This window comes from Emys orbicularis, chromosome 2, assembly GCF_028017835.1.
Source record: "Emys orbicularis isolate rEmyOrb1 chromosome 2, rEmyOrb1.hap1, whole genome shotgun sequence".
NCBI classification, from domain to species: Eukaryota; Metazoa; Chordata; order Testudines; family Emydidae; genus Emys; species Emys orbicularis.
In genome coordinates this window covers 284,875,628-284,888,093 of record NC_088684.1, presented here as the reverse complement: position 1 = coordinate 284,888,093, position 12,466 = coordinate 284,875,628, and the positions used below count along the sequence as shown (strand labels likewise).

Genomic DNA, 12,466 nt, shown 5'->3' with positions numbered 1-12,466 from the left:
TGCACATCATTCTCTTGTGTTTTACTGGAGATGGTGTGGGTCAGATGCTGGGAACTCGTGCAGCCTAAGGGAATGTACCTTTCTCTCAGCTGGTGGTAGGGCTCTCTTTTGGAATTTATTCCATCTTATCACATTTCTTTCTGACAGCGGATGTAGCTAGTAGTTGCCTACAGCAGAGAAAAGGAAAGATGGTTCCTATTAAGGACTCAGAGAACAAACTAAGTTGACAGTTATTGGTTTATGGCTGCATACAAATAGGACACTGGACCCTTGTCAGTAAAAACATGGAGAGAAAAAACTCTTATTGTAATAATTGTGGCCAGCTCTGGGGTATAGTCTTATCTTAGTTACACCTGTGTCAACCCAGAACTCCACTGGACCGAGTTATTTCAGATTGACGTAGGTGTAACTGAGAGCTGGATCTGGCCCTTTATCTTTTGTGCTGTGGTTGGTATGAGGTCGCTTGCTTGTGATGGGAAAAGCAAACATTCCTTCCCTGCACAGTCATGCTGTTCTGCTTTATAAGCTCTCTGTCACATCGAAAGACATCTGAGCTCCAGTCAACACCATCACACCCAATGCCTCTGCTGGGGGGGGGGAAGAAAGGTTAGAAGACTAGGTTAGAGAAATAGTCATTCTCCACTGACATAAGTGTGTATGTATACATTAGACTATAATAGGCTGATAAGCTGGTAGCTTGGACTATAAGGCGAGTTGCCTGATTTTCAGACTTGCTGAGCATCTGCAGTGCAAATTTGTTTCATTGGACTCTGCATCCATTTAGCACCTCTAAAAATCAAGCCCTAGAAACCCTATTCTGGCCCACTGGCTTGGAATGCTTGCTTAATGGGAATTGCAGTGTTGTAACAGAGGGTAAAATTGATTTAGTCCAAAGTGAAGCACAGGATCTGATTCAAGAGGTGAACATAGCTGAACCACTCAGCAATAGTGACCACAGTGTAATTAAATTTTAACATCCTTGGGGGGGGGAGTACCAAAGAAGCCCACCATGGCTAAACATTAGAGTAAAAGAGGCAGTTAGAGGCAAAAAGGCATTGGAAAAAAAATGGAAGTCAACTCCTAGTGAGGAAAATAGAAGGGAGCATAAACTCTGGGAACTCCAGTGTAGAAGAATAATTAGGCAGGCCAAAAAAAAAAACAAAAAACAATTGAATAGCAACTAGCAAGAACAATCAGCAATTTATTTTAAGTACATCAGGAAGCTTGCCAAATAATCAGTGGGGCTGTTGGATGATCAGGGTTCTAAAGGAATGCTCAAGGAAGATGAGGCCATTGCAGAGAAACTAAATGAATTCTTTGCATCAGTCTTTGCTGCAGAGGATTCTTTTTAGGTGACAAATCTGAAGAACTGTCCCAGACTGAAGTGTCATTAGACGAGGTTTTGTAACAAATTGATAATTAAACAATACGTCACCAGGACCAGATGATATTCACCCAAGAATTCTGAAGGAACTCAAATATGAAATTTCAGAACTACTAATTATGGTATGTAACCTATTGCTTAAATCAGCTTCTGTGCTAGATGTAACACTGATTTTTAAAAAAAAGCTCTAGAGGCAATCCTGACAATTACAGGCTGGTAAGCCTACCTTCAGGCGAACTAGTTGAAACTATAATAAAGAACAGAATTATCAGACACATAGATGAACACAATATATTGGGGAAGAGTCAACGTTCCTTTTGTAAAGGAAAATCATGCCTCCCTAATCTATTAGGAGTGTTTGAGAGAGTCAACAGGCATGTGGATAAAAGTGATCCAGTCAATGTAGTGTACTTGGACTTTCAAAAAGCCGTTGACAAGATACCTCACCAAAGGCTTTTAAGCAAAATAAGCAGGGATGGGACAAGAGGGAAGGTCATCTCATGGATCAGTAACTGGTTAAAAGATAGGAAACAAACAGTGGGAATAAATGGTCAGTTTTCACAGTGGATAGAGGTTAATAGCGGGGTCCCCTAAAGACCTGTGCTGTTCAACATATTCATAAATTATCTGTGAAAGGAGGTGAACAGGGAGGAGCTGAAATTTGCAGACAATTCAAAATTACTCAAGATATCTAAGTTCAAAGGTGACTGCAAAGAGTTACAAAGAGATCTCACAAAACTGGGTAACAAAAATTGAAATTGAAATTAATGGAGATATCCCATCTCCTAGAACTGGAAGGGACCTTGAAAGGTCATTGAGTCCAGCCCCCTGCCTTCACTAGCAGGACCAAGTACTGATTTTGCCCCAGATCCCCAAGTGGCCCCCTCAAGGATTGAACTCACAACCCTGGGTTTAGCAGGCCAATGCTCAAACCACTGAGCTATGTAAAGTAAGAAGTAAAAAATTTAAAGAAAATGAAACAATTGTCAACATTTTCCACAAAACAAACTTACTAATTTTTGACCATTTCTACATTTCAGAGGTAAAATGTGTTGAATTTAAATAGTACTGTGTTGCACTGACTGCACATGTTAATGGTACCATCAAGTGAGGTAAAGCTGAGGCATAAGGGTGCAGTGGAGCATAGTCTGTAGTGTTACGAAAGGGGTTCTGTTCTTCAAACAACAATGGTGATTGCTTCTCAAAGATCTCTGTTTCCCCAGCACATTAGGAAATGTCTACACTGCACAGAATTTATGTGTGTAGTACATGCACGACACACATCCCTACCACAGCTATAAATAGCAGTGTAGCTGGCAAGGTTCTGCTTAGGCGAGTAGAGTATAGACACACCAGATCCATAGAGGTATGTACCCTACACGGTTCTCTATGTGCCCAAGTAGTGCCTCCCCTGTCTGCACTGCCTCCCCACTGCTGGAGCCTTTTCCTGCCGCAGGGAGCTTCCGGAGCCTTTTCCCACCCCAGGGAAAGACTCCAGCAATGGGGAGCTGCCAGAGCCTTTCCCCACTGCCTTCCTTCTGTCAGAGCCTTTCACTGCGGCATGTAGCTACACACTGCATTGTGGGTGGAGCCCACCTTTCAATGAAGCATGTAGCAAAATGTAGCCTACATGCCAGCACCAGTGGCGTGCTGTGTAGATATACCTTTAGGCAGAAGACCAAACCAACTTCCTTTGAGTGATGATATGACTAGGTGTGTGAGCAGTTTTGCTCTTCAGTGATAATACTATAACCCCCCTCCCTTCAATTATCACTGGGGAATCAGCTATTCATCTGCTCTTCAAATTCAAACCTGGCATGATAACTGGCACTCTTACAGTGCAGACTATCCTCCATTGCTTAGATACTTTCCACCAGCAGTGCCCCAGTACTGATTCTCCCCCATGCATTCCATAAAGCTCTTTGGGACTTAGCATCCTCTCTGTTTTAGGAATGTAAATGTTTAAGTCAACAGCAGATGACAGATCATATGTGTACACTTGGGATTTTAAAACTCATCCTGAACACTGCGACTTGTTTGTACACATTCTGTCTCTCTAGTTCTCTCTCAGTCCTGTGCTCTTGTTCTTTCTGCATCAGCTTTTTGATTCAGTTGACCATGGATTGTTGCATCAGTGTAAAAGGGACTGAAACTTCACTCCAGTGGCTCCAGTCAGCCAAGGAGACAGAACTCAAGCAGTGGTGAGGAGTAATTGTGCATCATCACCAAACGATTTGAAATGAGATCCAAGGGCTGGAAGCTGAGGCTAGACAAATTCAGACTAAAAATAAGGTGCAGGCTTTTAACTGAGAGGGTAATTAGCCATTGGAGCAATTTACTAACAGTTTTGGTGGATTCTTCATCATTTGCAGTCTTCAAATCAAGATTGGATGTCCTTCTAAAAGATATCCTCTAGCTCAACCATAAATTATGGGCTTGATGCAGGAATCACTGGGTGCATTATGCAGGAGGTCAGACTAGGGGATCATAATGGTTCCTTCTAGGCTTAAAATCTATAAGAGGTGACAACCCTCCAAGTTATATAATTTTCTCCATGTTGTTCAGCACCTACATGCACTGTTATAATTCCTTAACAGAGTACAAAGCACCATCAGTATGCTGTATTTCTCTTATCGTGTGGTCTCCTCATGTGTGATCACTACTCTAGATGTATGCCAGGGCACTATCTGTTGAGGGGATTGTTCAGTAGTAGTAAACAAGGTTAAAAATCTTGGCAGTGTTTGGGACCAAGATCTTTCCAGAGAAAACCCTACGTGTCGAACAAAGGACACTGTATGAGCAGTGTTTGTCATTATTTATCCTATGATGACTTGTGAAAACCAACAAATGACCTCATGACCACAAGGTTCACTGATTGTAATTTCCTCCTAGCACTAATCAGAACAGGCCTGTCCATTGCTTGCAGCTTATTTGAAATGCAGCAGCATATCTACTCACTGACTTGAGCCCTGCATTCTTTGCATTGTCTGCCTATATAAGCCTTTACTCCTGGTCAAATTCTGCGCCATTGTGCACGCACAGAATTCATATCCCGCGCAGAATTTTTTTTCTCTGCAGAAAATACATTCTGCCAGAGAGGTGCTGCAGTTACACCTTTTGCCCATCTGGGGCTGCTGTGGCACCAGAACAGAAAGCAGTTGCTTCTGGACGGGAGCAGCCCCAGCTGTGGATAAGAAAGAGAAGAAGCTGGGTTCCTGAGAGTGCCCTGCCTGTGGGACCATGTCAGGAGGCACAGGATATGGGGGCACATGGGACTGCTGGGGGAGGTCACAGACTGGGGTTCAAAAGGGTTAGTGAGGGGGACAGACTTGAGTGGGGACTGAATGGGAGTGGGGTGCAGGGACACATGGGGATGGGGGGAAGGGGTTGGATGAGTGGAGGTGCATGGCCACGGGGGGGGAGGGGGTGCAGGGACACATGGCGGATGAGGGTCTGTCTGAGTGGGGGTGCAGGGACACATGGGGATGGTGGGGGGGTGGCTCGGGGGGGTGCAGGGACACATGGGGACAGGAGGAGGGGGTGCAGGGACACATGGGGACAGGGGCAGATGTGCCTGACTGAATGAGAGAGGCTAGGGTTCAGCCAGGGTCTACATGGGGGAGGCTCCCTAACAATCCCTCCCCCCCCTGCAAAAAAACCTGTTCCATACTTCTCCCACCCACACCCAACAACCCTCCATGTTCACACCCAGGCTGCTTCCCAGCAATTACTTCCCTCTCCCTCAGCTCCTCCATTACCCCTGACTCCCTCAAGCCTTTGCACTGGTTCTGACAGGTGTGGGAAATGCATTTCTGTATTGTAGTTTAAATGAATTGTTACTCAAAGTTCTGTATTAATATGCCTAGTAAGGAATCTATTTATCAAAAACATTTCCTCAATCTTTTTTGTTGTCTGTATTGGTACAGACATACTTGTTGACAGGTATTTTGAAATAAGTTACCAAAATAATTGAAACTGGTGTGATTATATTGTGTTGTTTTGACAAATAAAATATGCAGAATTTTAAAAGATTGTGCAAAGAATTTTTAATGTTTTTGGTGCTTAATGCCCCCAGGAGTAATAAGCTGGCCCGCTTGGTTTCTAAAACCATTAACAATTTAGGTTAAGGCTGCAATGGAGACCTCTTTGAGCATCATTTGGGAGAGCATTTCTGCTCACACAACACCTGATGTGTAGGGCTCTCCCCTTCATGTGTTAAGTCAGCAGGGAATTACTCCTTTGCTATAGGATCTAGGATATGTAGAGTATGTAGGGTATGCATGTAGGCTAAGTAGGGTATGCACCTTGCTCCTTGTTGAAAACCATCTCAATCCACTTTCACCTGCTTCTGGAAAGCATCTATTATTATTTAACACTGATCAAGATCAGGGCCTCATTGGGATAGGCTCTGTACAGACACTTAATTTTTTCCCCAATTATGCTTTTTAGAATATCCATTGTTGAAAGCATATATATATATGAACTTACCCTTCTATTCCTATTTCTTTTAATATCAGACTTCCTTGTTTATCTGTTTGAATGTTAAAAGGATGCATTTTAATTATGTTATTATTACCTTTATTTTGTCTTCTTTATGTTGAACAAAAGGCTACTAATGAATTTTAAATACTGATAGCAATAGCTAAGCTTTAAAATTATACATTTTAATTTTTACAACTGATTCTACAAGAACTGAAGTATGTTTCTTCCTGAAAATTAAAACCAGTCAATCAAACAAAACCTTTTATTCATCAAATCCCAAGATTACTGTAACTATATATGCTGTTTGGTGGATAATTTTCAGAGATTGTATTAATTTGGGAATGTGCTTGTTAGAAAGCAGGTTGTCAATTCATGATTCCTTCACTTTTGTGGCAGAAAACTACTTCATAAAAAATGGCACTTCGGACGCACTACTCTGTGGCAACAGCTCAGACGCTGGGTAAGTGCAATTAAAAAACATCTTTGCTTCTTCTCTTTTCTTTCTTTGACACATTTTGGTTCAGTTCTGTCCACTTTTAACTGGCATGAAGTAGGGATTTCAACTTCCCAGTGTCAGTAATAATGGAAACAAAGATAATGACAATATCATGCATAATAATACAATTTTCTAAACAGCAGAGGAAAGAGGTTGGTGTGTCTCACTTATCGAAGTCTGAATTCTTTAGCAACCTTATTACAAACTCCTTTTTCAATCAGTTTAATTTTCTCCTCAAAAAAGTGCTTGGAACTCAATAACATTTTGGCTGAGTGGATAGTAGTTTAAAGGAAATGAAAGGTGAAGAAGGAAGCAGAAAAGTAGAATGGGGAAATTGATGATTAATTCCAGTATTTCTAGCAGAAGAGGAAGAACAGAATAATAATTTCAAACCTTTGGCCAGTACTGAAACCAAGATGTTTTGGACATGCAAAGACACTTTGTTAATTTGTGAGCTTCATGTGCATGTAATGCAGGTGTAGAAGGTATGTATTCCAGTTTCTCAAACCTCTGCAGGCAACAGAAGGAGCAGGAAATATAGGCCTCTTGAGATGCTAATTCAGGTTAGCTGCATAGAGGCAGGGTAGAAGCCTTCCTTCACATACTCACCACCTGTACACATAGTCCTTCTCAGCTGTCTTTGATCCTGATTCTCCAGGCTCAGTGGAAGGTGGTGTTGTGGTGGAGGGATTTTACCTGGGATTTACTTTACCTTGTGAGCCTGAGAGGATTTGGAAGGAGGTTAAGCTATGAGGTGAGGAGAAGGGCTTATGATGGGAGGGGAGAGAGTTTTAAGCCCTTGGGAGGTTCTGAGCTGCAGGAAGTTGGGTAGGAAGGAAGAAGGGGGATCTCAGAGTGAGGGGGTTTGTTTTTGAGTTAAGAGGGAGAGAGAATTCTGAGTTTGGTAGGTGGGTGAGTAGAGAGGCTTGGGCCTGGTTGAGAGGGAGCTGAGCAGGTTGGGGTGGGCTGAGTTGGGACAGTTGAGTGTGGATGAATGATGAGAATGGAGATGTGATTGGCAGGAACTCTGGTGTGTGTGAAGGAGGATGTGTTGGTGAGGGAAAGATAGAAGGAGGTAGGAAGGTAAAATCTAGACTGGAATGTGGGGAAAGGCAGAGAGAAAGAAGAGGTCAGGATAGGATAAAACAGTAAAGGGCCCCAGAGAGATAAGCACTTTTTCCGCCTGCCACTGTCTATATCTGTATTTACATGCACACAAAGGATAACTGGATGTGTCAACCTTCCCCCTGCATGTCTTGTATGTCTGATCTGTATTGCCAGGCTGATTTAGACTGTAAGCTCCCTGGGCAGAGGGCCATGCCTTCCTCAACGTTTGTTTCAGGAAAGGTACAACGTCAGCACTCAGTAAATAAACATGGATGATAGTAATACACTGCATTAGCCCAAGCTCAGGCTGGACTCTAAGGCTATAGGGAATTTTCTAGGCGGTCTCAGGACTTAGAAGTCCCCTGAGGCCCTCCATGCAGTGGTACTTTAAACATGGGTCCCACTTATATGTGGATTTGAGTCCTGGCTGGCAGCAGGATACCTAGGGCCCAGACCTTAGAGTTCCATAATGCCACTGGGGCTGAGGGGGAGCAATCGCTGCTGGAGAAAACTGGGATCAGGAAGTCATGATTTAGAAAAGGTTGGGGGTGCTGGACTTGGTTTCCTCCCATTGGCCCCAAGTTTGAATGTAGTGCCTGTTACGGGGTAGTCAGCTCCTTTAAGGGTCTGTGAGCCTGCAGCCAGGTGGCCCTGTTTGATTATTGGACCCAGTTGCAGAGGGTTCAGATGATGCCTATAAAGGGCTGAGAGAGCTCAGCTGAATGTGGGGAAGGCACTCATCCAGTTATATCCTGGAAAGTCCTCTTTTTGGCTGGGTTGTCCCCTGTCTGGTAACTGGACATGCTTTTGTCTGGTATCAGATGGGGGACACCATTTTGAATAGCATGCCACTCCGCCCCCACCAGCCTGACCTCGCGTGCGATGTGCTCTTGAAACTGGTGTCCCCGTGTGGCGTGACCTCACACACACCGTGCATCCAATGTCATGCCAGCAGGGGTCATTCCCAGAAGTGCCAGAATGTCCAGTATTCTGGTAACTTGAGCAACCACCCTAGTTGGATGGAAGCTGCAGGAGGGAGGCTGGTTCCTGTGACTGGCCCTGGAGGAGGGTGAAAGGCTCCTGCAGACTGTGTTGGTCAGGGGAATAGTTTTGGGTGTGTGTGTGCGTGTGTGTTACTTTTGTTTGGATTAATAAACTGTGGGAAGGGCGTGAAAGTTACCTGGTCATGGTGTTTAATCCTTCCGGGGGGGACACCAGCAGCAGTCTGCCATACCTTATGGGCTGGGAGCTGACACGCTTTTGGCTAGATTCACAAGTGGGACTTAGGCTATGGCTACGCTACAGCTTAAGTTGACATAAGTTATGTGTGAGTTAGCCACTCCCCTTAAGTGCCGATATGGACAGTGCTATGTCAGAGGGAGAGCTTCTGTCCTTTGTAAGACACAAGAGGTAATTTTCCTGCCTTACTCAGCACTAGTGAGGCCTCTGTTTGAGTACTGTGTCCAGTTTTGGGTGCCAGATGTGGACAAATTAGAGAAAGTCCAGAGGAGAGCAATAAAAATGATAAAAGGTTTAGAAAACCTGACCTATGAGGAAAGGTTAAAAAAAGCTGGCATGTTTAGTCTTCAGAAAAGAAGACTGAGAGGGCACCTGAGAACACTCGTCAAATAGGTTAAGGGATGTTATAAAGAGGATGCTGTTGAGTTGTTCTCCACATCTATTGAGGATAGAACAAGAAATAATGGACTCAATCTGCTGCAAGGGAGCTTTAGATTAGATATTAGGAAAAACTTTTGAACTATAAAGATAAGTAAGCTCTGGAATAGGCTTCAAGGGAGGTTGTGGAATCCCCATCATTGGAGATTTTTAGAAACAGGTTAGACAAACACTTGTCAGGGATGGTGTAGATTTACTTGGTTCTGACACAGTGCAGGGGGCTGGACTAGATGACCTTTTGAGGGCTTTTCCAGCCCTATATTTCAGTTATTCTGTTTTAAAAGTCGTGGAGACATGGTGGGGTATATTAAAATAACTGTATGTCCCAGGAACTTTCTTCAGGACACCTGAAATGCCCCCTTTTTTATTTAATCAATTCAAACACATGGGTTTTTTTTTTAATCTAACTACAAAATGTTTGTTCCAGAAGTATTGCTGTACCAAGCAGAATTTGCTGGCTTACCAGGAATAACAGTGAAGTGGAAACCAGGTTTAGTGTTGGGAAAAGTGTTGGAATGAAAAGTCAAATGAGCATGGATCTTCCATTGTTGTTTGCATTGTTGTTATAGTCATGTTGGTCCCAGGACATAACAAGGACAAGGTGGGTGAGATAATATCTTTTATTGTACCAACTTCTGTTGTCGCTGTCTCTTCCACCAACAGAAGTTGGTCCAATAAAAGATATTATCTCATCCACCTTGTCTCTCTCAAATGAGTGTGGATGAGATCAAAGCTGTTCTTCTTCTCAAAGTGAATGTCAGTGACACTTGTTCAGTATTTCATGACAAATACATTCAGAGCACTTAGTTACTGGGGGGGAAAAATCCTCCCCTCTGAGAAATGAGCATGTCTCACTGAGTCAGAAGTTGGAAGTAGTGACACCACCATGATTTTTTTTTTAAATACTTTTCCTGTTGTGTGACTAATTCACAATCTAAAACATAGATCTGCAAAAAAAAAACCCGTTTTTGATTTTCAAAATATGGCCACCTTCGGAAATATCCAAATTGGTTCCGCTTTGCAATTACAGCTTTTTTATCCCATTTCTGATTAAAATAATAGGGACAAAAACAGCTATTCTGATTGCTAAAGAGGTTAACTATTTAAAATATTGGGGGTCTTTTTATTTTGTTCCCTAAATCTATGACATTGCATCCAGTTTTAAGCACCTTATTTTAAGAGGGGTCAGAAAAGATCCGGCACATGGATCAAAGATATGGAAGCTCTTAGTCATAATGATAGGCTAAAAGCTGTTTCAGCACCACTGGTGATATTAGGTGTACTGGAACCTTGTAGTGGGGCTACACTTCCTCCAAACCTCGGAGTTTCTTAGTGGCAACAGGTGGTACTGCATACTGCCTGTTCAGCAGCCAGACTGTAGATATTAACACAGTCTACAGTATGACCAATAGCTGGGCATGAATCACCAGCCATCCCTCAAAATAGACATATGCGCCCACACAGCTGGCTTATTTTTGAAAGATCCCATGGAAGGCATACATTTTAAGGAGAGATTTGAATGAGGAAAGGGAGGTTGTTGGATGCACTGGTCGAGGAAGTCTTCCAACCATGGAAGGAGGTAAACAGAACAGAGTGGAGAATGATACAGAGGATGCTAGCAGGCAGGCTTGAGAGCAATGGAGTGAATAAGATGAGAATAAATGGAAATGAGAACAGGGATGCAGGTGGTGCAGAGATGCAGAAATTCATGGAGGTAAAGGACCGGAAACTTGAACTTGATGTGGAAGGAGAGGAGATTCCAGCGAAGGGACACGGGGGACTTGGTGTATTAGGGTAATGAGTGATCATTACTGTCATGCTATCTGGAGTGGCTCATGACTGTGAGTGCCTACCTCAGGGCAGACTGTCAGAAACAAGGGCAGATACTCCAGACTGGTGGTGTGTTCTATGATTAGATTTCACCAAGCCAGTTACAAATGTGAACTCCTGGATCACTATACCAGTCTTACCATGGAATCGCAGACAGTCCCCTGAGACTCCCTAGTCTATCTTGCAACCCAGACAAACTGAACTTTGTGATAAATGGTCACTTACACCAAAAATCACACCGCATTCAGGTTGCTTCCAGTCCCAAGAGACCAGTCACTTAGCCCAGATCGACTGGTACCCTAGATCTTACATCAAAGACAATGCCTCTAGCCAATCCTGTAATAAACTATCTAAAGGTTTATTAACTAGGAGAAAGAGATAAGAGTTATTTAAAGGTTAAAACAAGCAAACATATACACACAAATAAGTTACTCTCTAAATCCTAAGGGTGACAGAGTTGTAGTGATCTGTCAATTTAAAGTGTCTTTCAGGGCAGACCAGGAGGCAGCCCCTGGGGATCTCTGGCTTCAGTTCAGAGTCTCTGGTCCTGTCAGAGTTCAAACAGATGGAAAATTATCCTGTGGCTTTGTTTTATTTCCTTCCTTCAGCTTCCAAATCTACAGGACAAGCTTCCTTGCACATAGCATTTCTCAGGTGTGATAGGGCCATTAACCAGTCCATTGTATTGTGATATTCCTTGATGGCCCATCTGATTTTGATAGTCCTTCTGGATGGGTGGGGAGGAGACGATTCCCTGCCTGAGATCACAAGTTCAGAGCAAACATTTTCAAAGTTATAAAGCAAAACGTACATATTTTCTTAAAGCATGGAATGCAGACATTGCAAGTGAGATTAATGCATGCAGCAACTTACAAACATTTCATAGATTCTAAACACTAAATACGTTTTTATAAGCCTAATACCTATTTTGAGCAAAACTAACATACAGGTGAATTGGTCTGGTCTCCAACTATCAGTTTTGTCAGTTCTGAGTTAATGCCTGTAGCCTGGGCAAGAATTGGCATCTGGCCTGCCAGATTTACATCTCTAGAAAGGACAGAAAAAGTATCTTGCAACAGCACTTGCTGCATTTTGGATTTAGCTCTTTAGTAATGAACAGGAAAGTGTGTATCACGTGCTTTCGATTTAATAGACAAAACTAATAACCTACAGGAAAACAATGAGCATGAACTCAATGGGAGTTTGAGTAAGGACTGAAAACTGAGTCAAGCCTTCAGGATTTGGCCATGCATTCCCTATAAATAGGGTTGGCTTGAGGCCTAAACTGCATAGGAAACGATATAGGACACCCATTTTGTAGGGACACCTCCAGCCCAGTCACCACTCCCTCCCACCCTCCTTGGAACACCAATGTGGACCCTTTAAGGGTTCTCCTTTCCTTGTAGCAGCACAGCTCTAGCCCATAAGCAGAGGTGGTGGCCAGAAGGGCACCAGAATTATAGGTGCTGACCGTGACTTAAAAAAACAAA

The 12,466-nt window shown here is 43.1% G+C and overlaps 1 protein-coding gene across 4 annotated transcripts in view; it reads left to right on the top strand.

The window, feature by feature from the left end:
- LOC135873573 (sodium channel protein type 5 subunit alpha-like) overlaps nt 1-12,466 on the top strand; it is a 262,049-nt gene that overhangs the window by 57,986 nt on the left and 191,597 nt on the right. For all 4 annotated transcript variants that reach the window (XM_065398188.1, XM_065398186.1, XM_065398185.1 and 1 more), the window contains exon 7: nt 6,263-6,326. In XM_065398188.1, coding sequence (XP_065254260.1) covers nt 6,263-6,326 — 64 coding nt within the window. The remainder of the gene's footprint in view (nt 1-6,262; nt 6,327-12,466) is intronic.